General features: G+C 37.5%; 1 protein-coding gene across 10 annotated transcripts in view; it reads left to right on the top strand.

The window, feature by feature from the left end:
- OSBPL8 (oxysterol binding protein like 8) overlaps nucleotides 1-24,340 on the top strand; it is a 100,741-nt gene that overhangs the window by 56,921 nt on the left and 19,480 nt on the right. For 8 of the 10 annotated variants that reach the window (XM_064509287.1, XM_064509280.1, XM_064509305.1 and 5 more), the window contains 6 exons: nucleotides 8,666-8,736; nucleotides 13,475-13,555; nucleotides 14,366-14,467; nucleotides 15,830-16,033; nucleotides 20,634-20,718; nucleotides 22,024-22,195. In XM_064509287.1, the coding sequence (XP_064365357.1) occupies nucleotides 8,666-8,736; nucleotides 13,475-13,555; nucleotides 14,366-14,467; nucleotides 15,830-16,033; nucleotides 20,634-20,718; nucleotides 22,024-22,195 (715 nt within the window). Of the gene's footprint in view, nucleotides 1-2,346; nucleotides 2,590-8,665; nucleotides 8,737-12,827; nucleotides 13,008-13,474; nucleotides 13,556-14,365; nucleotides 14,468-15,829; nucleotides 16,034-20,633; nucleotides 20,719-22,023; nucleotides 22,196-24,340 lie in introns of those variants that run through there. The other 2 variants (XM_026100307.2, XM_026100310.2) reach the window with 2 other exon arrangements.

Raw genomic sequence — 24,340 nt, 5'->3', positions numbered from 1 at the left:
ATTAACTCTGAAATAGTAGATAACAGAGCCATTCACTGGACAAAATAGGTTTGTAATGAGGGAATACAGTTATTTTTGTATATATAGGAGAGTTTTTCCACTGGACCTTTTTTCTTATTTTATTTAGAAAAAGTAAAATGCACATGCTGAAGAGATTTGGACCCCTGTAGTCTTTGCTGTTTTATAGTCAAGAAGTTATATTGGAGAAGTGCATGGTACTGAGTTTATATTAAAAAAAAAAAAAAAAAAGTATTATTCTCCATCCTTGCATCTGCTTCTGCCTGTCCCCACCACCCTAGTCCATGAATTTTTTTCAGCTGCTATTTCTGTTTCTTCTGGGACGTGCAAACAAGAATGGCCTCAGCTGAGAGAAGTACGACACAAAGTAATGGATAAATGGAGACAGGCCTGTATACAGTGTATACTCATCCAGTTATCTGTGCAAATGTCATCCCCCTGACATTTCTTCTCAGTGGTGTTTCCATTCTTGTACAGAAGAAACAAGATTATGTACTGCATGTAGTGGTTTCTATTGATGGCTCATATTTGGATATTTCAGTCACCTCGCCTTCTCTCCCCCCCCCTTTTTTTTTGCATATGTTGGGACATTATTCTGTTAAAAGAGGTGGGAAGACATTTTAATGATTCATAGCATCATGGAAAAGAACTACAATACTTCATAATCAGAAAAAAAAATCAGTATTTTGTATGTCTTTTGTGTTTGTATTCTCACTCTCTCTCGCTGTCTCTCTCTCTCGCTGTCTCTCTCTCTCGCTGTCTCTCTCTCTCGCTGTCTCTCTCTCTCGCTGTCTCTCTCTCTCGCTGTCTCTCTCTCTCGCTGTCTCTCTCTCTCGCTCTCTCTCTCTCTCGCTCTCTCTCTCTCTCGCTCTCTCTCTCTCTCGCTCTCTCTCTCTCTCGCTCTCTCTCTCTCTCGCTCTCTCTCTCTCTCGCTCTCTCTCTCTCTCGCTCTCTCTCTCTCTCGCTCTCTCTCTCTCTCGCTCTCTCTCTCTCTCGCTCTCTCTCTCTCTCTCACACACACTGCACGGATATAATCTTTCACAGAGGTTACAGAATGCTTCAGTCAATTGTATTATCCTTTGAGCCAAGGTGAACTGAAGTTACTTAGCCACAAATAGTGCTGTTGTTTATATAAGCAGCTGGAGTAAACAGTGTTATTTGAGGATTAATCAAATTCATGTTACTATTAAATTGATTTGAGGGATGTATTTCACTTTGTAAGAAGACAAGACCTCTTGCATGGGGTGAGGGAGCACACTAATAAGTAGTTTGTATTTTCAAGGCAATCCTTAGTGCCTTGTTTTTCTGCTTTCTGGCAAACAGGGTAGGTTTTGAAATGTATTTTGTTAGAAGTATTGTGTGATGGGAAAATGGAATCAGCAGAGAAGCACCAGGCAGGAAGGAAATGCCGCGTGTGGAAGCAGGTGGCCTTGCACGCTGGCTGTGAGGGCAAAGACACAGCCCATCTTAGGAGAGTAATGCAGGAGGGAGGGTAGGGGGAAGCCGGTATGACTTGATTCTTGTAGTTATCAGCAAGAACAACTTGGATTGTCTCATTCCTAGATTTGAAGCACAGTTTACTGGGATTTTTAAAAAGTTCTCAATTGAACAGTGATTCATTTATGTGTTTTGTTCATTGCATAAAGTATTTAAGGCATTAATTAAAAAAAAGAGAGAGAGAGAAAACCAGCTCTTTTGTGGAGCTTATTTTGTGCAGTTCTCCCAGAGGTTCGTCTGTCTTGTTTTTTTTTTAATTTGACAGAGTCTTAGAGAAGAAAGAGCTATCACCTTACCTTTTAAATTAAAAAAAGAAAAGAAAAGAAATGAAGATATAGAAGCCACAGCCATCAGTTAATGAAAACTAGCTATGTAAGTGCCTGAACAGGAAAGTTTAACAGTGCTACAAAAAGCAGAATATTGTCTCCATTCTCAGGTTCTTACACTGTATTTTTAAGTAAGCAAGATATCAAACAGGGAAGGCACATTAGCTCTTGTGTTATTCTTTGTGCAATATATGTTTGGGAGTTGAAAGACTAACAGAAAGAGGAGTTTGTTTAAGGAATCCTGAAATCCTAAGCAAGAAGTGGTGTGCTTGGAAGGCAGAGGTGAAGGGAACCCCCGGTGGAGCTGTACTGAGAAGTGAGATGTGGGGTATCTGTGGAAAAGAGGCCTGAACAAAACCATTCTGCTTGAAGGGATATAATGGATTTGCTGAGAACAGTGTAGTGTTGCTTGGTTTGCTGCTGATTTGACAGCCTCTGTCTCTTCACTGCATTTTTCACGTGTGCCCTTCATTTGTTTTTTTTCCTTTTGTATCTTACTCATCAGAATGTGAGGTAAAAGGCTGTTACTGCAACACTCTTGTTCCAGCCAGCTAATGCTAACCAGGTTTCAGAGCGAACATAATCTTTACACAAACATCTTAACTCATGAAGGAAGAGGGGCCACTGCGACGTAGGTTTTCGTCATGTGCTGGGATTTCATCTGTGTTTTCCCCAAGACCTGATGGCCGAAAACTTGTCCGGAATGCTTCATTTGGAGGATATAATGAACTTTCTCCTGCTTTACCAGGTTCGTTTGGTCTCGTTTTTCTTAATGTACAGAAGGTATAGTATACTTTCCACCTCAAACTCTTCAGCTTGAATGAAAGTAATCTACTGAGATGTTCGCATCTCTACTGAGATGGTAGGAACTGTTTACAGGAAATCAGAAAGAATATTACTTGCTTGCATTTAGGTATCAGCTGTTTGTAGTGCCAAGAGTTGTTGTAGATAGGCGAGTGAGTAACTTAGCTTACAGCACAGCAAATATCTGTTTAAAAGGGATTTATGTACTTGGTGCTGAGTGAGTAGTTTATTTTAGTTGTTCTGTTTTGGGCTTTTATGACTGAAGTTCTATGATGTGGTTTATAAACATATCCTTTCCGCGCGCCCCCCCCCCCCCAATTCCCCAAAGACCTTGCCTTAAAATAGTAAGATACTGCATAAGGTTTTAATTTGGCCATAACTACTGAAGAATCTGCATGCGTGTCCTCAGTGGTTTGGCGTAAAATGGCAAAATAGAATGAGTTAAGGCTAAGAGCATAACCTTGCTAAGCTCCCTGTGTAACTCTGTAGTATAAGAAATTTAACACTAGGAAAGGGCTTGAATCTCCTTTTGGTCAGATTTATTGTCTCCTGAAAATCAGTACAGGATACCGAAGTGAATTTTAGAATGTCATTCTCCATAATAGGCACTTTTGATACACAGACTTGAATTTCAGTATCTTGCTTCAGGAAACTTGGGTCCTTGAAAATGCGTTTCAAGGTCACCTCCTCCTGAAAAGGAATGTTATAAAAATTGTGCATTCTTACCAGAATTATTCTACGTGTGTGGTTTGTCTCGTGCCTGCACGCGTGTGTGGTTTGCTGCATCGTTCCGTGGGACCAGAATGCTGAAAAAACAAGTTTTCAGTTTTTATTGTATGCTGCCCGCAGCACAGATCACTGAATTTGCAAGTCCTAGCCCCTGGAAAACAGCTGGAGCGCAGAGTGTGCGGGAGCTGCAGATTGTGATTTGAGAGCTCTCTGCATCACTGGCGTGTGCTGGCTTGCAAGGTCACTGGAGCAGCAATTGCAACTGCAGGCGGGGGGGCAGTGGCTTGGGACATAGGGCTCTGTTAAACCTCATGTTTTACCATACAATGTTTCCCTTCACTGTGCTTCAGGAACTGATTAGCCTTCTACCAAGAATTTAACACTGTGTTTTATTAAAGCTGCTCAAGAAATAAGGATTTCAAGTAAAGTTGAAAGTATGGAGCTGGCAGCTAGACAAAATTTCCCTACCCTTTAAAATAAATGCATGTGATATGGTAGTTACTGAAACAAAATTAGAGTTTCCTATTTGGTTTCTTCCTACATGGGATTGTACATTAAAACTGATCGCTGTCTGTAAGTTGACAATGAATGATTTGAAATGAACAAATGGAGGGGAAAAAAAAGAAAAGAAAAAATGAAGTTAAACCAGATAACTAAAAGATTGATCCCTTCGAATCTGTCATTTGTCTGAATAATTTAGACAATATGAATATGTTGGTAGGTATGGCCTTTCATTTTGTGCTAAGCAAGGAATCGTTTTTGCCCATCTAAAATATGCTTGTGTGTAGTTACAGTGAGGAAATTCTGTGGTTACTCTTAATTTGTTTTATATAGTGTTTGCAAAGAAAACATTACTGTAAGAAAATAGATATAACGCCTTTGCCTGCTTTTCTGTTGACTTCAGTTTTGGAATGATGGAAGAATCCAAAGTAATTAGTATACAATTGTATTGTTAAAGTCGGTTGTCAACAAACTTTTGAAAATCAATTATTTGAAAGTGCTATTCTCTTCTATGTTCAAATATTAAAGAATTTTTTCTTTTTCTTTTTCTTTTTTCTTTTTTTCTCCTGCCATGGTTATTTTATAACACTGGTACTTCTATCTCCCTTTAAGTATAGCTGGCAGCAATTCTTGCAGAAGCATACAGTTTTTTAGCTCAATTATTTGGTCTTCAAAACTGTGCATGCACACCGCTAATCAAATCAGTCTATTCCTTGTCTTTCATTTCAAAGTCAGTGATGCTGTGGCTTGGCTTGCTATTTGTGATCTTTTCATGCATTGATTGCTTGTTACTAGTTCCTATGTTTGTTTTGTTTTGTTTTGTTTTTAAAAAAGCCTGTAGCAGATGGTAATTCTTTCTTATCTTTTAGGTGGAACAGTTTTGTTGGTACTAAGAAGCGGTATGTTTTTTCTGATGTATTTTTCTCATTAAGGTATCCTAACTACAGGTGATATTTGCTGAGAGCTAGAAAATCAGACTTTGAGATGTAGATGTTGCCTGGTTGGTGGGTTGTTTTTTTTCCCTTCTGCCAAGATTGAAGGGACAGATTGCAGGTGCAACTGAAAGAACAGTAACAACTGAAAGAACAGTAACAACTAAGTTATCCTTCCCGATTGATGCTTCTTAACTTAAAACTTAACTTCTTAACAGTTTTGTCTTAAAATGTTGCCATACCACAGACTAAGAATTCCACTGCTTGAACCCTGATCGTATGTGTGTATATTCATCCTTCTCTGAAGGCAATGTTTTGAAGGATTTCTTCTTCAGTATTGGCAGGATGTTCCAGCTTGGTCTCAAAAGGAGCAGTGTTCGGTTTTGTTCCAATGATGTCCCGCATGTACAAAGTTCTGGTTGCGCAAGTTATATGCATTTATCAAACCGTCCTATTAAGTAGTTCCCAATTGAATTATAGGATTGGAAAGGGTAAGAAAACTAAAATATTGAGCTGAAAACACTGAGAATCACAAAACACTGAGAATCTTGAAAAACATTGTTTTTATTAGACACTGCCTCTAGCCTCTCATACCCTGACACTGTCTGTGCTCCAGCCAGTGAACTCAGCTACTTGTTGTGTTAGCATTTCAGATCGGGAAGTGCAACGTTCAGTATCTTGGGGGCTAACAAAACTACAAAAAGAGCAATAGCACAAAGCACTGTGAGGCATATTTTTGATCAGGTATGCTGTTGTCTTTGTCAGGAGTCCATAGAGAATTTTGCAGTTCATTGCTGATGGCAGGAAGGGAGAAAACAGTATTTCTTATTGTTGATCCTGTGAATATAATTGTTCTGATTTTGCTGTTTCCTTGACCAAGTATTTCCAAGGCAAACTGTATATTGTCCTCACTTTCAGCCCATAGATAGCTTTCTGTGGTGTTTCAGTACAAACTTCCTAGCAAGCATTAGTCTGAAACTACTGGTGTTGAGAGGACTATTTCCTGTACTTGAAACCTCCATCTTAACAGAGACTTGCTGGCGAAAGCGTTGTTATACTGAGCAAGGCTGTGGCTAGGTCAGCAACTGAATTCTGATTGATTTTTTCTTTTTTTTTTTTCTTAATCACAGGGAGAAAAGCCTGCCTCCTGTATTCTGAAATGAGCTCACTCTTTCTAGTGAGAGAGTAGTTTAGTTACAAGTATGGTAGTGTAGGGTAGGGAATTATGACTGTTGTTGTTGTTGTTATAAACTGCAATGGTGTATTGCAAAGTGTTCCAGACTCCGTGACTAAGGGAGGATACAGTAAGTGTGGTGACACATTTATAAATCAGTGACTGTGTGCATCTCTCAGACTGGAAATACTAGAAGCAAGAAAATGAAGTCCGGGGAAACATGGCTGAACTTTGCTCTTTGTGCCTGATGCTTTGAGTACAGAGCAGCTCGTTCTGTTTTCATTTTGCTTGGTGAGACTGATTTAAGGGCTCGTTAGGTAAAAATGTGTAAAGTCATTAAAGCTGCTCTGCTTTAGAAAGCAAGCTGTGAATTATAGCTGCTTTTCTTTCAGTACTACAGTCTTGTTGTAGCACTTTCTTGTTGATTCTAGTTCCTGAGGTGTGTATGTGTGCACACACGTGTATGTGTATATATATTTATATATATATATATATAAATGTGTGTGTGTGTGTGTATATACACACACACAGACACACACATATATAAACTGGAAAGTCATTAGAAAATGTCTATGTTACATTTTCAGTGGAACCTGGTTCCTAGTTGGAGCTTTCTCCTGGATGTGGGAGTAAAGAGAAAAGAAAATCACTTCTGTGGTTATAGCATATACTTGATTTCCCCAAACTGGCATCATATTTAATAGTTTCTCAGTGAACTAAGGCAGTTCTGTCCTTTAAGGCTTTGAAGCAACTTTGTTGTTGTCACTGCTTTATCACCTGATTACCTGTGCTGTAGAAAATGTGCTTTTGTATCTGGTGTTATATTAACTGTGACTTTCAGCCTCTGGACCTTGACTTGCCTTTTGGTTTTCAGGATTCAATGCTACTTCTACAAATCTTCTGCCTGTCTAGGCACTCCTCCCCTGCAGTGAAGTAGTCTTCCATGTTATGGGTTTCTAGTACCTGAACAAACCCATCACTAGTTGGATAGAAGAATTTTGTAAAGGAAGGGTTTAATAAGCTACGTACAAAAGGGCTTCTGTAAAGCCGTGTAAAGTTTTCTTTGTATAAAATTTAAATGAGGTAAAGTTCAGTTTAAAAAATACATATACTGAAAGACAATCTCTGCAAAAGGTATTAATTAATACTTAAAAAAAAATCCCGATTACCAAAACTAAGGGGAATCTCTGATTTCTTGTGTAATCTGAAGACCAGCCTAATGCCTCTGTGACTCAGTGTAACTTCTAAAGGTGTGTATTTGCAATAGATGAGCCTGTGATATCTGAACATCTGAGTTGTGGGAGGGTGAAGATATCAGTTCTCAAAAACATCACACATCAGGAACATGAGCTACCCAACACTGCTACAGAGAGTTTACAAAGCTTTCCTAAAAGTCTGGAGAAGTCGGAAGCCCCCCAGCTTCCCCCAAGAATGTGATATTGAACTGCTCCCCTTCTCCCTTCGGGGATCTCTGAAGTACCAATTTCTATTTCCAAGTTCTGAAGTTGCCCTCCAGCCTCCAGAAGGGAAGCTCAGGAGAGCACTGGTGTCTATTTACAAGTTACGTGTTAATGTAGTGCCCTCTGGTGGGCTAAGACTTACTCTTTTTGGTCTCAAGAGTGATGCAAAGCTTTTTGGCTGGCTGGATTATTCCTGAAATTTGTGTATGACTTCGTGTTTGTCTGCTTTATATCTGGAGAGCATGTGAATGGTGGCATCCCTTATTTACTCCAGTAAATTCATTGAGAAATTTGTTTTATTTCTCTTTATAAGAGTTTACACTAGAACAGACCTGTTCAAGCAAAATGGATCACTAAGGTGTTGTCTCATATACGTAGTAGATTTTTTTCCTTAATACGCACTGAGAACATAGCGTGCTTTTCTGCACCTAGTAGTGGCTGCACAAAAACATCATTAGCAGTTTAACCTCCTTTCCATTGTCACACACATACTGGCTACCGCTGTTGTTTCACTTTGCTTTTTGGATCCTGATAAAATGTGGAATTTATGTTGTGAATCTTTCACATAGGATAAATGTGGGATTTTGATTGCTTTACTGTCAAGCCTCATACGTACGCCTATCCAGTGTCAAGCTGGAAGTATGAGTTCAAGGCGAACATAAGCAGCCTTTTATATTTTCTTGCAGGAAACTGGCTGGTAGTCTTAATCTATGTTGTAGATGTGCTTTCATATATCTGGAATTTAACAGGGTATATTTATCTACAGAAATGAACAAAACAAGGCTTTGCTTGGTGCTGCACTGTATATGTATAAGTGCATGTTTGGGAGTGGGGAAAAAAAGGACAAAAGCTGGCAGACCACAGTTGTGACTGGTCAAGTTATTGAATCAGTTGCAGCACCATCCAAATATGATGGATGTCCTGGCCTAGACTGGGTGTTAACTTTGTCTATTTTGTGGTAACAGGGAAAATTTCAGCTGATGTAGTGGACTAATATGCATGCGTTGTTTGAAAACTAATTTTTCAATTAGTTTTAATTTTAAAAAACCTCAGTAGAATCTTTGTGGTAAGCTATATACTGAAATGATATAAAACTTTATTAAAAACATCTGACTTGCTTGCACTTGTTTGTTAAATGGAAGTTGCTAAATTTATTTCACAGGCTAACTCATGTAAAATGTAACTTATTCAAATCATTCATAACAATGGCGCCTTTTCTTTAAGGTTTTGACAAAGGGAAGGACGATGTGTCACAAAGTAAAGAGGATACGGCACATTCTATATCAAAAAGCAAGGTAAGGAAAGCAGCCTCAAACTGGCTTAATGTCATCATACAAAAGAGTTGAGTACCTTTTTTATTAAGTACAAATGTATTTAACTTTCATTTTAGATAATCTTGAAGATTTCTCTTCAAATTTAGCAACAGATAAAGATGAAAGCAAGTTTATTAATACAATTCTCAAGATAACATCACAGGGCAAGCTACAGTTCAGCTTAGTGAAAAGGAGACGTGGATTCTTCTTGCTGTAATCTTGGCGTCTAGTTTTGCCTAGCCAAGTGTAACGATAGATTTGGTTCTTTGTATGGAACAGAATTTGCAATCCTTTAAGGTGTAGGTGAGAATGCTGTTCACTGAGCTGTAGCAAATCGTATAAGAATGCTAAAGAAACTGTAACTGGAAAAGCTTTAGTTTAATCACTTACAAAAGTCTAAAACATAGTTGTGTGTATTCTTTTGTTCTGTTTATTGAAAGGGCCTTTGTACCTCTGAAGTCATGTATAAAGGTTCACTTCTGTGGGGCAATAAGAGCACAAAGGAAAGTGTGCTTAGTAGTACAGTAAACTAGATATAATTACTATGCATGTTTATACTCTCTGGCAGTCTTATAGAAATGGAAAAGGCGGGAGCCAGGCAAATTCATAATCACCATGATATAGTCCCAAGATTTAAAAAAAAAAAAAAAAAAAAAAAAAAAAAAAAGCTTATTGAGATGCAGTGAAAATTGAGACTGTGCATACTGGAGCTGAGAGATAGACACTGCAGTCACCAGAAAGATAGCACTAACATCTTGGGATGGTTAAACTTTAAAAAGGAAGAAAACGTGGACTACCATGGGGCAACTAAAAAGACCTTTACTCTTGTTACATAGTGATCCCAAGTCTCTTCTTCCAGAGCCTGAATGCTCTGATCAGCAAAAAGTGTCTGGCATGTCAATGCGCTAAATTTTTATCTAGTATTTCTTAAGTTTTTAGAATGGAGTTCTGTAAAAATATGTTTATCAGATATTTCATAAAACATATGTCTTTAATGTCTTCAAGAGAAAAAGAGAGGGGGAGAGTCTGCATTTTGCAAAGGGGGAAGTTGTGTATGGTTTGATCGCTGAACTGTGGAGTTTAAGTTGTCTGTTTTTCTTCCTTAAGCATCACTACAAGATAGAGTTTAAAGATGCTTTAAGTTATCTAAGTATGTGTGTTTGTATTTTCTGCTGGTGCATCCACTGGCTTTTTGGCTTTTACAAAGGAAGAGCATGATAATAGACGCTTAAAGCCAATTGTCAGGTTGCAGCAAGAGCAGGCTGCTCCCTAGGGGAAGGTGAACCCGGGGTGGGGAGTGACCGTACCAACCAGGAGCACTGTCCCACAGCAGCAGGGCAAGGCGAGCAGAGCCGGGCTGGTGAGGGCAGCCAGGCTTAGCCAAGAGCCCAGGTTGCCAGACAAGTCCATAGTGATGAAGCAGGTCTGAGGTCAAGCCAGAAACCAAAATCCATGGATGCTGGATCAGTGAGGTATGTGGCCAGGCACAGGCATATCTGTAACATTAGCTCAGGCTAGGACAAAAGGCTTAAATACATCTCCCAGGGGAAGTGGGGGAGATGCCTGCTTCTCACTGCTTTCTCTCATCCAGTGTTACACAGCTGCACCATGTCAGAGCTGGCCTTAGGCACAGGTGAGGAAATCTCTGAGAGAGAGAGAGGGGGGATGCACTCAAGGTCTTGACACACACTTTAAAAAGATACTTCATGTGTCAGAGTGTTAAAGAAGAGTTGCTGTTTCTTCCATTTAGAACAAATGTTTAATAGATGCTGAAAAAAATCAGAGCGACTTAAAGATTTTTAGTAACAGTTCCCTACTTAAATGATGTCATTGGAATTGCCCTGGGGGAAGGCAGCATTGCCCTGAGGTCGAGGGGTTTGTGTGATGTCACAGCTGAGAAGTCCGGCCCGGAGCGGTGTCATGGCTCCGGTTGGAACCGCAAACCTCTGCGTGTGTCACCTTTACCCCGTCCTAGAGTCTGCCTGGTCAGGGAGATCAAGGAAGGGTACTTTACCGTTCAGCTTGCTTCTGACCAAAATATTTATGTTGGTCCAGAAACCTCTAAATCATTCTTGATTTGGAAGTCAAGTTAAAACTGTTTATCTTAACTTGGATTTATTTCAAACTCTATTAATTATTCACTTTTTACTACCCAGTGTGTTTTTTTCTTCCCTATATTTATTTTTCTTGATTCTTTTCTGTCTCAAAGCTTAAATCTCTGTATACTTTGCTGTTACTTTGGTTACTTGCATTTTTCTGTTATCCAAGAGGAGGCAGGTGTCTCTACTTATCCTAACATAGGTTTTTCTTCATCCTTATTTTTGCAATAACCGTGTGTGGCTTAATAAGACTAGTGGTTCCTTTATACGTCACAAATAATAGTAAAGCTAACAGACAATGGCAATTGGCTGTCCTAGCTGTGGAGGTTAAGTAACATCCCTTCTTTCGAAACATGGATCAGAAGAGCAGTAACGAGACTTGCCCAGAGCCTAGTATAAAGGTACTGAACATACCTCTCTGGGAATTGCAATTGGTTCCATTAAAATGTTCTCCTCTTGAAATTTGGATCCCTGCAGCTTATTGTGTGTGGATGTAGCACTGAGACAGTTATTAGCTTAAAAATATCTGAATCTCCAATCTATTCCAGAATCCACTGTACAGGTGAACAGTGTCCTACTAGTGAGCTTTAAGACTGATACTGAGAAAATGAATTTTTGTAACCTGGGATACTTAGTGTTTGGGGGCTTAAATATTTATGGACTTCAGATTATATTAGCTTTCTGTTAGTGAGCAACTAGATTATTTATGAACGTTTTACTTAAGCTGTTCCGTTATACCTTGCATAACAACTTCATTATTTCTTCTTATGAGACAGTGATAAGCATTTTTCTCTCTTCTGTCCCTATATTTAAAGTACAGTATTTCTTTAACTTCTAGATAGAAGAATTACATTTCTAAATTTCAAGTTGTATGTCTGTCTTCAAGCTATATTTCAAGTGTTAAGAGCATATCTGTAATACATAATTATAAGGATTCCTTCCTGCCTTCCTTCCAAGATATATGTGGAAATAGGAAGCACCAATTGCTGAAATGATTTTGAGATAGCAAGATTACTCCTTGCCATTAATTGCACTTATCTTTTTGGTGCTTTTGCTGGCAATATGCTTCATGCATGACAGTGGAAGCAAATAAGGAAAAACTAATGTAGCGTTGGCACAAAAAAACAGTGCTTTACCTTGAAGTAAAACTGGCTTAATTTTGGCACTTAGCAAATAAAAACTTGTTTGACTGTGTGGACTTTTTGGCAAGTATAACAAATGAATAGCCTTATCTAAATAGACTCCTGTAAAGTGTTAATTCTGAGGTGACAAAGCAGGACCAAGGTTAAATTGTTTGTTGTGTTTGTAATTCTTTAATTTTTATCTCTTTGGTTTGAGTGACCTGTGTGGTAGGAGGAGAAAAAAAAATGTTTAAAGGCACTACTCTTATTATTGTGTTAAATCATTAGTTTTCTCAATACTTGTATGTTTTTGACTATCACTTTATAGTACTCCAAAATTAGAAATTCAGTGAATAAACTTTGCATTGTAGTCTGAGATTTGAAATTACCCTTCAGAAGTGTTCAACAGACTAAGAAGCAGTTTTTCATGTCCTTGTATTTACAAATCTTAGAAGATTGTATCAATTTTTTTTTTTTTTTTTTTTTTTTTTTTTTGCTAGGAAGGAAATTTGAGGGAATCAGATTTACATCCTTGCTCAGTGTTCCCTGAGTTGCAATATCAATGACAAGTGATAACTCTGCAGTAGACTACTTTTTCTTTTTTCTCTTTCTTTCTCTTTTCCTTTTTTATTTATTTATTTATTTATTTATTTATTTTTAAGACCTCTGAATCCCGGGGGAAATCTTTGGTTGACTCCAGTTTCTTTTTAACTAGTAGGCAACAGATGCAAAGGAATAAACTTTGAACCTTATAAGACATGGGGAAAGGGTGGAAGAAATCATGTGGTGCTGAGGCAGCATATTGTCCTGTCATGAATGAGGACTTAGGTTTTATAAACAACCTTGAGTGTCTCGTTCCCCTGTCTAGTGGCACTGTGAGCTTCTTTAAGATGACTTGAAAAATAATCAGATCGTGGGGCTGGGAAGGAAGGAGCAGAACAAGTAGCTTTAGTGGTCAGCTGTACTCTGATAATTTATAGAACAGATTAAATTCTAGACTGAAGAGACTGTGTTTTCCTTCATGGGTCATGGGGTAAGTGCCTCTGTAGCAATCAGTCTAGAGAAATTGTCAAGTTATGAAGGCATTGGGACTGGGATTGGAAATGAAGGCATGTTGGACAAGGACTCCCCTGGGGTTTAAATACCAGGATTTTCCTAAAACCCTGCAGTCCTCTGTCTGCTGAAATAGTGCCTAGCTAGTCAAGAATATGGCATGTGAGCAACAGAGTACGTGTGCTAAATATTTACTGTATATAGTTCAGCTTCTGGAGAAATCAGACTTTTTGTCCTTACAGTCCTTATGAAGTAAGACTCCATAAATAGATGGTAAACAGCTCATATTACTTTTTATGTGGAAGAAACAGAAGAAAAGTCAATGTGAATGGATATTTATAAACCTACCTATGCATTTCAAACACTTTTTTTAAAAGTGCCTGAAGCAATACTGTATCATGGTATCCATTATTGTTTCTTATTTGTTCTGCATTTTGTGAATTTCAGTCTGAATCCAAACTTTTCAATGGCTCGGAGAAGGACATCTCTTTGTCTTCAAGCAAGCTTACGAAAAAGGAATCTCTCAAGGTGAACCAATTTCGAAGTATCTCCTCATGGACTGTAAACATACATAGCTTTACCGTATTCTTCAGTGAGAAAACAAGCGCCAAGCAGTGATGAGACCCCTATAGATTATCTAAGTATTGTGGGAAGTAGTGTTGATTCTCTTCAGTTTTCCAATCTTACTGTGTTGTTACTTGAGTATGAGCTTCTGTGAGTAGTCTTTAGGGTGACAGAAGACTATAGGATAATTTAGGTTAAAAAGGACCTTGGGATATAATCTACTACATGCAATAAGATGGTGAAAGGAATTATGAAGGTTACAGCTTGCAGTACCTGTAGTTTTCCTACTGGCTTTGTCACTGCGTTGTAGCAAGACCAAACTCCACTGTTTGGCAGATAACAGGGCAGGAGAAATGTGAAATTTTTTGCTGCTGAAGGAAGAGAAATTATACCACTGTGAATTTCTACTAGTGAGGGAAAGGAATTGGTGAATAAAGATGGCTGACCAGATAATGTACCTGTAAATCTGAATCTGGCTCTGAATTTGTTTTTGTACTTAAACTGGAAAAGGAAGTTTTTCTGTGTTTCTAATAGGAGTTTCCATGATCCTGAGTCTTAAAAACAAGCTGCAGAAGAATCTGAACTAGCCAGTCTTGAAACAGAACATTGAAAAGTCTTTACTCTGTTGCATTTTAAAGTTACTTCTCTGTACCTCTATTACAACTTAAACTTAGGTTTTTTTCCTTCACTTGTATTTATAGATTACTTTTTGTGCTGTGATTACTTTTTTGTGTTACATATATCCATTATAAATATTTTTCTTATTGATTACAGGTTCAAAAGAAAAATTACAGGGAAGAGAAGAAGAGAGCTACAAAAGAATTACTTAGCACTATCACAGACCCATCAGTTATTGTTATGGCTGACTGGCTGAAGGTCAGAATTTAAATGTGAAACCTGAGCTGAAGATCCAGCAGCTGCCTGCTGCTTTCTCACCAGAATAGAAAAGGCTCAATCTTTTAGTTGCTGATTAATGTTTTTCTACAAGCACAGGAGCTATTAATTGCATTCTCAGAGTGTCTCTACTCAAATCCTAAGGGAAAAATGTGGTAAATCTAGCTTCTGCTTACTGTGGTCACTGTAGTCGCGTGCATCTCCTATGCGTAGCAGTTAACTTCAGATGAGTTGGCTTTCAGACTCTTATTTTGTCCTTTTGTTTTACACTTTGAATTTAAGCTCTGTTACCAGTAGTGAAAGTCATTCAGATATGTTAGGTATTTTAATACAGACTTCTTTATGTATCTCTTCCTGGTTATTTTTCTTTCCTTTCTTAAGAACTAACTGTCCTCTAATACTTGTATAAAAGGTGAGAAATTCATTTCTTAGGAATAGTAGTCAGTGTCATCAAAAGTATTGCAGTCTATTTGTTTAATTCCTTAAATTTGTAAACATATTTCTTGCTAATTGTACAGGAAAAATGAGTAACAGACTTATTAGCTCTGAATGATAGCTTATCTGAGAAGTTTATTCAGCTTTTTGCAAAATCAAGGTAAATAGGCTAGAATACTGCTCAGACATCAGATTGGTATTCAGTCCTGCAGATGCAGAAGGAATTGAATTCCAGAACTGACAGAATTGATGTGAGCAGCCTAATCAGATATGCAAATTCAGGGACTTGAAAGGTTCTCCTATCATCTATGGAATAAAGTTAATAGCTATTTATAAGAGATTTTATCCAAGAAATATACATACATATGAGAGTTGTTATTTTGTGACTATTCTATTTTTCTTACCAGACCTCTGTTCTATTTTCAGAGGAGCTCTGCTTTGAAAGATGTTTATACCCTTAGATATATCTGTGTCTATATCTATATATGTTTCATGCTTATATGTTTCATGCTCATGATAAAATATTTTCCAAATGGGAAAATTCGTGGAGGTTTCAGATGAAATCTCCACCTACATCCAGAGCGGTGTGTGTGTGTGTGTGTGTGTGTACGCACGTGTTTGTGTAAATATATATATATAATATAATAGTATATATAATATATATTTATATAAAAATCCATTTGTAGAATAAGTTTTCATCAAGAAGGAGTAGAAGAATGGGCATTAAGATTACACTTTTACTGTTCTTTTACCAAATGTTTATTCAAGTTCATGAAAACTTTATACACCTGATAAACTGTGCTTGGAGTAAAGCTACTAAATAAATTCAATTTTAATTGCCCTTTTGTTAAAGCGGGTGGTTTTGGTACTGGTTTCACTCAGATTCAACTTTAACTATTTATCTTCTAGATTCGTGGTACCTTGAAAAGCTGGACCAAGCTGTGGTGTGTACTAAAACCAGGAGTCTTGCTTATTTACAAAACTCCCAAAAATGGCCAGTGGGTAGGAACAGTGCTCCTGAACGCTTGTGAACTCATTGAGAGGCCTTCTAAAAAAGATGGCTTTTGTTTCAAACTTTTTCATCCTTTGGAGCAGTCCATATGGGCTGTAAAGGTTAGTGGTCATCCATTGAGAACTGTACGTGTTATTAGCATTGCCAACTATGAGTGAAAACAACCTTAATGAAAAGTTGAACTAAAATATTCTGTTAAAGCTTAACTGGCTTGTCTATTCTGAACGTAAAATTTCAACATTTAATCTTCCTCGTTATAAAAAGTATTTGATTTATGCTGTATAGCTTACACTGCTCAATATGCTTAAATAGCTTCAAATGTGTGTGGAGAGATGCCATTAAAGAAATTAGTTCAGTCCTTGACAGTGGTGTAAGTGAAGCAGTATAGTATATAGTGTTATATTTTACGTCAATCCAACCTGATCTTCCAATCATTATGTATGGTGGGACATTTAAGGAAGGAAAGGATTTGCCAGAATGAAAGGGCTGAGAGGGATTATAAGCATTTCTTGGCTTCCAGTTCTGTTATTAAGGGTGTAATAAAACATTCAAATGGCTTCCTTGTACAATAGTAGTATATATTACAAATTGTTAGCTACTTATGTTCCTTTTTTTGCTGAAATTTTAGAAAGATATTTTCTTTCAGTTTTGGTGTTTGCTTTGTCATACATGACATAATACTGTTAGTAGTTCTTAGTCCATAATCATTGAAAAGCATAGTGTGTTCTGCGTAGTAAAGGATTATTTCAGTTTCTCATGAGAATCTTTATTTCAAAATTTGCTTTTATTTACTACTTATACTTGAATAAACAAACTAATGGAGTCCTTGTTTTATGTGTACATATGGAGAGGGGGTGTGGAAGCATAGCACAAGTGAACATATTTACCTCCTGAAATGACATCTTGTTTTAGTCGAAATTATTGTACAATATTAGGACCGTTGTCAGAAAGAATTAAGTATGTGCTCTGTCACGTACATCTTAATACACTTACTAATTATGAGACTGTATCTTGTGAATCTTTTATTGATACCGATGTGGCGCTGTGATATCTGTAGAATGCGCTACACTGTTTTTGTTTCTTCCTTATCTCACACCAGGAAGTTAGTCAGCAGGTGTCATTCCTCATGTTTGTTTGAGGTCTTCTTCCTGAAGTATTATCATTATCAGTTTTATCTAAATTTATGACATGTAGATCAAATCTTTAGTAGTTACTTTTTAGAATAATTTTATTTTAATATTCTTTAGGAGGATTTTTCACTGATTAGTGGTGCTCTCACATTTGCAGAACACAAATTTCATACTCTTTTACAAAGCTACAGGGTGTGGTGTTAATATGATTTAATGATCATGTGTACCTACATTGCGAAGTGGTGGCCTGTCTGCAGAAGATCACAAACCAGTCTTATATTTCTTTATTGCTTGGCAATGAGAAATGGATTTTTTTGTTTTTTTAACTAGATATTTAGAATTTAGAGGACATGGCCCACCAGATTTTTACTTTTGTAAGGTAGGTCAAATTTTGTACCTGAACAAGTTGATATTGTCCATTCTAAATGTGCTGAGAGCTGAAGTGGCATTTGTTCATTTTGGTATGGCTATTTGCAGTTGAGAATTACTAGTTTTAATTAGATGAAAGGCCTTGAAGTTTGAAACTTTCTGCCTTGTCTTCCTAGTCAACTATAACTTCCTGGTTACAAATTTATTACTGTGAGGCAAACATTCATAAGCATAATAGCAATTGACTAATTTACAGAGTAGATTTATGAGAACAAGCCTGAAGTCTAAGATAAAATGAATGTTTGCCATCAGCCTAGGAATATGACATTACAAGACAATATTTACACAGGTGTAAGTACAGCAGGAGATTTTCTTGATGGAACACACTTCCCACTTTTGGCAGATTGCAAGTTCTCTTCTGCAGTAGTTTGAGGCCAGTCACTTAACATGCTCCCTTAAGCCTATTGCTGTGATCTTTGATGTTTCTTATGCGCTCTGAGGTCGCTGATGCACTGTATCTTGTTCATTCTCCTTCACGTGCCCTGTCCTGATGCCATTTTAATTTTCTGAGATTGCTACCTAGAAAAATCACTGAAAATAATTTTTCACTAATAGATTTAATTAAAAGTGTGACTGTTCATCTATTTTTGTTACTTTCTATGAATGTTCATGACATATGAGTTTTATTGGCATGATTATTCTGTAGGAAGTAAACTTAGAAGTTTTGTGTTTTTTTTTTTTTTTTTTTTTAAATCTGTGGAAGTGGAATTTTAAACTTAGCCATTGCCTTGCATTTGAGTGCTTGTACAGTCATTTTGTCAGGAACAGAAACAGTTCAGATAAAGTCACCTAACCAGTAGAAACTAACTAATGTCTCATAAAGAGTATTAACATACAGATAACTGGTTTTGAATTCATAACTGGTGACATCAAAATAAAAAACATCTGATGCTTTTGGAACATTAATTGATTATAGGAAATCAAGATCCACAAGCAGTTATTCCAAAAGAAGTCAGCCTACTTAAATGTTCATTGCAAATTATTTGCTCAGTTCTAATGATTGTGTTGTCAAAGCACCTACGAGTATACCTTTCTCACAGCAGCAATCTTTTCATCATTCCCAAATTACAATTATTTGGTGCATAGTAACTACTATATCCTGTACACCCAGGTGTCACGAGTGGAGCTCTGCCCTTAGTCCATGTTCTGTAACCTGAGAATTGGAGGACTTGTGATGGCCAAGGCCTTTGCGCAGTGCTGCAGCACCCGTGGTGCCGTAGCACCTTGCCCTCCCCTTTGCACAGTGCTCCAGCAGCTTTCCCACCATGCTGCGATGCACCACACTGCGCCACAGTGCTCTTCTCTCCTCGGGGCACCAGTCTAGACCATTTCCCCACATGCCCACTCAGTGATCTGCCCTGGAAACGGAGAGGGCTCCTGTATGATGTTGTCTCTTGTGGCTTTTGTATAGTTAACTCCCAGTCCTCATGCTTCCACTTCACCCAACACTTTTTATAGGTGCACCTTTCAACTCATTCTGGAGGAGGGTTCCAATATATAATTTTTTAACACCTGGGTTGCTGTTACTCCGTACTTATTTTGCAGAAGTTGCTGAACATCATTTACACCAGCACTAGCTTGTGTGTATTGGTATCTAAGTGCCACCAACACTCCTTGCTATCCCCCTCCCACTTTTGAAAATGTTTTGGCTGTCTCATATGCTTGCTTCTAAAATATCTGCCTTTATCTGCTTTTGCTCTAAGCAAAACTTCTGCTCGCTTTCAAATTCCCTCTTCTAAGCCTTGTACTAACTTTTCATTAGGCTTCTGTGGGGAAATCAGCCAAGACCAAAATGTGTCAACTCATCAGTTAGGCAGGCTTAACCCAGCTTTCAATGATAGCTTCAAGGTTGTTTTTTGGGTTTTTTGGGTTTTTTTTCTTCATACAGCCCTCTTTGCCTGTCAATTGTCTTAAAGTTTTCGTAGATAAACTTTTCAAAGGAGCATTAAAGCGGTTACTTGGTATTCTATTCCAAAACAACACTTGGCAAAAATAGAAGGGTCTTTGGGAATAATTTTTAAATTCAGAAATGCACAAAACTTCATAGTGAAAATTAAAATTTGACATTTTAAATTCTCTCTGTGTCTTCTGGTTGAACACAATGTCATGGTATACTGCTGATACTTTTTATAGAGGGACTTAAGCATCTTATAGACCTGGGCATGGCCCTTTTTTTGGGCACCAACTCCATCGAAGTCTAAGGTTAGGCACCTAAATATTTTGTGAATTGACTATTAGATAGCGGAGAAGTTGAAGAGAAAGGAGGGAAGGAGAAAGGAAGGAGGAGGAACTTATAGATAACCCCTCCCTCCCAAACACTAGGTATATCTTCCATTTTCTGTAAATGTAGAGTAGCTCATCTGTCTTCTGAGGACAGGCAGAAAGAAAGCTTGCAGTCCTGCAGCATAGCGCGGTGCTGGGAAGCCAAGCACATTGTCATGCAAGATCATCATGAAGTGGATCACTTGAAAGGGCCTCCTGTTCTCTGCCATGGTTCCTCTTGCCCTTGTGTCTTGCTGTGCTTTATGAACCATAGCGTCCTGTTAGGAACCAAGAAGAATCGTCAAGAAAGAACAGACACTAGAGGAGGGAAGAGCTGGCTGCTGTAAAAAATGTGGACTCTTCTGCTTGACAGCATTAGTTGTAAATAAGCTCTCTTAAGTATCCCCACAGAAGTGCCTTGTGTTTTGCTTGCTTTTAATCTCACCCCTTCAGCTCAAATACAGAGCTGAAGAGGAATAGCTTGTCCCTTGCAATGTCTCTATGTGCTGTAATCCCTTAAAAGTGAGGGCGATGCCCCCAGTAGGGTTCCTTTTGATGCTTTTGTCGTCTTGCTGTAAGTGGCACCAGCAGAGCATTTGCAAGTTACTATGTCAAGTATGATTTACCAGAAAACCCACCAAAACTATCTGAATGCCAAAGACCTTTCTCTTCAAAGTGAGGTTGAATTGGGAGCTGTACTTAGAATGAAGACCCTGAAGAATAAATCCAGTAAAAGAGGGCTGTCCATCTTTCCATTCATGTTGTCATTAGATGTTGCTGAGTGACAGCAAATAGCCCTGCACTGTGTCAGCTTGAATGATAAAGTCTAAAACTGAATTAAAATATCTAATGCTGTTGCTTCTATTTTGTGTATTTCAAGGGTCCAAAAGGTGAAGCAGTTGGTTCTATAACTCAGCCATTACCCAGCAGCTATTTGATCATCCGAGCTGCTTCAGAGTCAGATGGTAAATAGATATTTTAGTGTTTTTCCACAATTTGAGAACTTATTAGAAAATAGATGGCTTTAGTTGTTTTCTAATATCTATTTATATTTATCTAATAGATATAAATATAGATATTTATCTAATAGCTATTACAACATTGTGTTTGCAATTCCATAGTTGTTAAAGCTTAGTACATTTGGTTGTGTTGGTACTAGAAGTTTTTCATGGTTATTGAAGCAGAATACTGACCTGAAGAAACTCATTGGGCTTTATACAGTTCCCTTGCTATGGTCGGGTAGAGGAGGAAAGGGGCCGTTTTAGATTTCATTGTGTTAATTTTTGTCTAATACCCAACCTAGCTCCTTTTTAAAGTGCTAATGTGGACATACTTTGATTCTAATGCAATTATTTATGCATTATAAAATGCAGTAAAGAATTCCCTCAAAATACAGTTTTGTAACAAACCTTCATCACTGAAAGGAAGTGGTGCTCAATGTTAGTGCAGCCATCTTGAAAAGTTATAAAAGCATATACAGAATTTAAGGCTGTTGTGTAATTTTTTAGCAGCTGCTTTCCTTCTGTTGGTTAATTAAGCTTATTGGTGTAGACTTCAAAAGTAGGACTTTATTTGCCTTCAAAGCAAGAGGTGATTTTTTAAAAACATAGTATATTTGAAGGGGAATAGGAGAAGTGGCTTTTGAGGTTATTTATTCTAATTCATCCCTAACTTTAAGTTTATGCTACCTTCATTATTATGTTCAAACACTTTTATTTATTTATTGTTAATGACTTGCAAAGTTGGAAATTATTGGCTTAGTTACATGACTCTTTGCAAAAAGTCAAAATATCCAATGCTTTATATTAAAGCGATATTTATATGTTACCATTGTAGCTCCTTTTTCACACTGCTGTTGTATTACATTGGCAAAATTTGCCAAGTGATGCAGTTACTTAGTCTTCAAAACTAAAGCATGGTGCAAGCAACTTTGGAGGAGTCCAACAGTTAGGGCCTAGATGGAACCATAATACTTACCTTAAGGAAGAAATACTAGAACATACTGTAACAGAAGCATAACTTACCTTGCGTGTTCTACTCTGAAACATCTCTTGTACCAGAGCTGGGTCGCCATGAGTTATTTTTGTCACCACCAGATTTTGTCAGCAGATTATAAAATCCAATGCATGTAACAGAACAACTCTCTTTTCCACTGAAGTGTGTCTTCGATGGTAAGGTAAACAGATTGAGAGAGGACTGTGAAATTAGGAAGTTGAAGTTGAACAGTTTGGTTAAATACTTAATTTTTACTCTAATAAATCTGTCTTTAGGCAGGTGTTGGATGGATGCTTTGGAATTGGCTTTGAAATGTTCAAGTCTGCTTAAACGTACAATGATTAGGGAAGGTAAAGAACATGATTTGAACTCTTCAGCAGACAGCACGCATGTCTCTCTCTATGGTCTGCTTCGTGCTAACAACTTACACAGTGGAGAAAACTTCCCGTAAGTAAATTAATTAATAAACCTGATTGTCCTTTTGGCAAAACCTCATAGCGGTAAATTCAGTTTTCCAGAAGGATAATCTCTTTCTAAGCTTGCAGTTTCTTTTGCTCCTGATTTGCCTTATTTGTTCTGTGTTTATAAAGGTTTGTAAGAGCAAAATGAGTACAGAGGGAGGTTTGGCCCAAGGAACTCAAAAGTGGGATATCACATCTGTTAGTTTTAAATATTCAGTTCAGTTGTTAAACTTTAATTTTTGGTATCCTCAAGTTGGTCTCTTGTCTGCTTCACCTGAAAATAGGAAGTTCAGTTTGTGTGACGAGTTGGTAGATCTGAATATATGCTGTTATGCTTTAGTTGAAGTATGAATAATGTAGTTACTTAGACAGCTTCGGTGTGTTTTAGCTTTGAATCATCAGATGAATGAATAATACTTCAGTCACTCTAAGTTGCTCATTTCAAAAGCAGCACAAAAGTTGAATTCTTGCACTTGGATCTCTTCAAGCCTTTTTGGTATCAGAAAGTGGATAAAATTTATCATGTGACATCCGGTGTCTAAGTACACTTGAGTAACTGCCTGTTCAATTTAATGAATGCTTTCAGCTAGATTTTTGGGAGCATAATGAACTTTCTCATAAAAATATTATTAAATAAGCATGACAAATGGTGTTTTCAAACACTTTGATTGTGGCAGCAAAGTGCATTAGAAAATACAAAAGATTTACTCCTTTATCTGAAATAATTAGCTCTGAAGCTTGAGCTGTTCATGATTTTTCTGAGTAATGTTCCATGAATTCAATATGCTTTTAATTTTTTTTAATTTTTGTTTCAATTGACATTAGAAAAATATTTTGAATGATCACTCATGCATATGAAGAGTAGTTGCATGGGTGGGCAGGAAGTTTGTACTGCTGTTAAAGTATGTTTCTGTGTTTAAGGTGGAAGTAAAGCTTTGAAATGGGAGACACAATATTCTCCCTGGCATAAATAGTCTGAGAAAAGGCAAATTGTTGCCTCAGATCCAATTCATAGCCCTGTCCACATGACCAAACAGTCTCTTAGTGGAAGTTCTTGCTCCTTCCATTATCTCATGAAAAAATAAAATTACTTTGTACAGTTCAGCTGAAGATCTGTAGTCATGAATAGTAATTTAATGTCATTGTGTTCTGGTTTGGTAGATAAGAAGTCTTCAGCTGGTCCAGATTACAATCACAGCAATTAGTTACAACTGTTAAGCTTAATTAAGACTAATGTTTGGATGTAGCCTATTCTAAGAGTGTTCGGTGTTTAACTATCTAAGCAACAACAAATTTTCAGCTCAGTTTTAATGAGGTTGGCAGGAGCGGGTGAAAAAAGGCAAAGGTGGTTTTAGCTCTGTATTAGCACTGCCCTACACAATTGCTACTTCAGGTTACACAGTTGCACAGCCTCCCAGAAGACTGAGGCATGCTCTGCTGTGGCCTGGTCAAAAAAATTAAAAATAGCTAGCTCTCAGCTGAAGCTAATGCCTGCATTTTTGAAAAAAATCATTTACTTATACTGCCTTAATCTGAGAGAAGAGGCAATGTTCCCTACCTGCCAGTTAATGCCTTGTATGAAATACAACTTCAAGTAAAGAATCTCCAGTTTTCATTTTATCTTTCTCTCCTGGGTAGAGGGCTGCTTCCCCACCCTGTTAGTGTGATCCCATTTATCCAAATTCTTTAAAAGTCTTTCTCCTTCTTTCCAATTATGCTATAGAGCTATTGCAGTGTGTAACAGTTGGTTCAATCATGTTATTTAGGTTACGTGTGTACTCGTGCATTTACACAAACAAATATTATGAATAAAAGTTATTTGAAGTATTACCAAACATAACTACTTCTCTAATAAGCAGTGAACTTTACATACACTTTCGGGCCTTTTTGGTCTACATGCATGCCAGTATATGGTGAAAGTATACAAGCAAGACTAATCTAAGAGATTAATAGGTAAAAATATAAGGAAACTAGACTTGGTGCATATAACATTTCAGTGCAAAATGTGCATCCTGTATTACACCAGCAAAGCTAGTCTGACGTTCCTACCAGATCAGGGTTGATACTCACTGGCGCTAATGTTTTGTATTTTGTCAAGATCCTGGTTTCGAAACAAAAAATTAGTGTGTGG

Source organism: Dromaius novaehollandiae, chromosome 1 (genome assembly GCF_036370855.1).
Source record: "Dromaius novaehollandiae isolate bDroNov1 chromosome 1, bDroNov1.hap1, whole genome shotgun sequence".
NCBI classification, from domain to species: domain Eukaryota; kingdom Metazoa; phylum Chordata; class Aves; order Casuariiformes; family Dromaiidae; genus Dromaius; species Dromaius novaehollandiae.
Note: the sequence above shows the minus strand (reverse complement) of the source record. Positions and strands in the feature narration are given on the sequence as shown.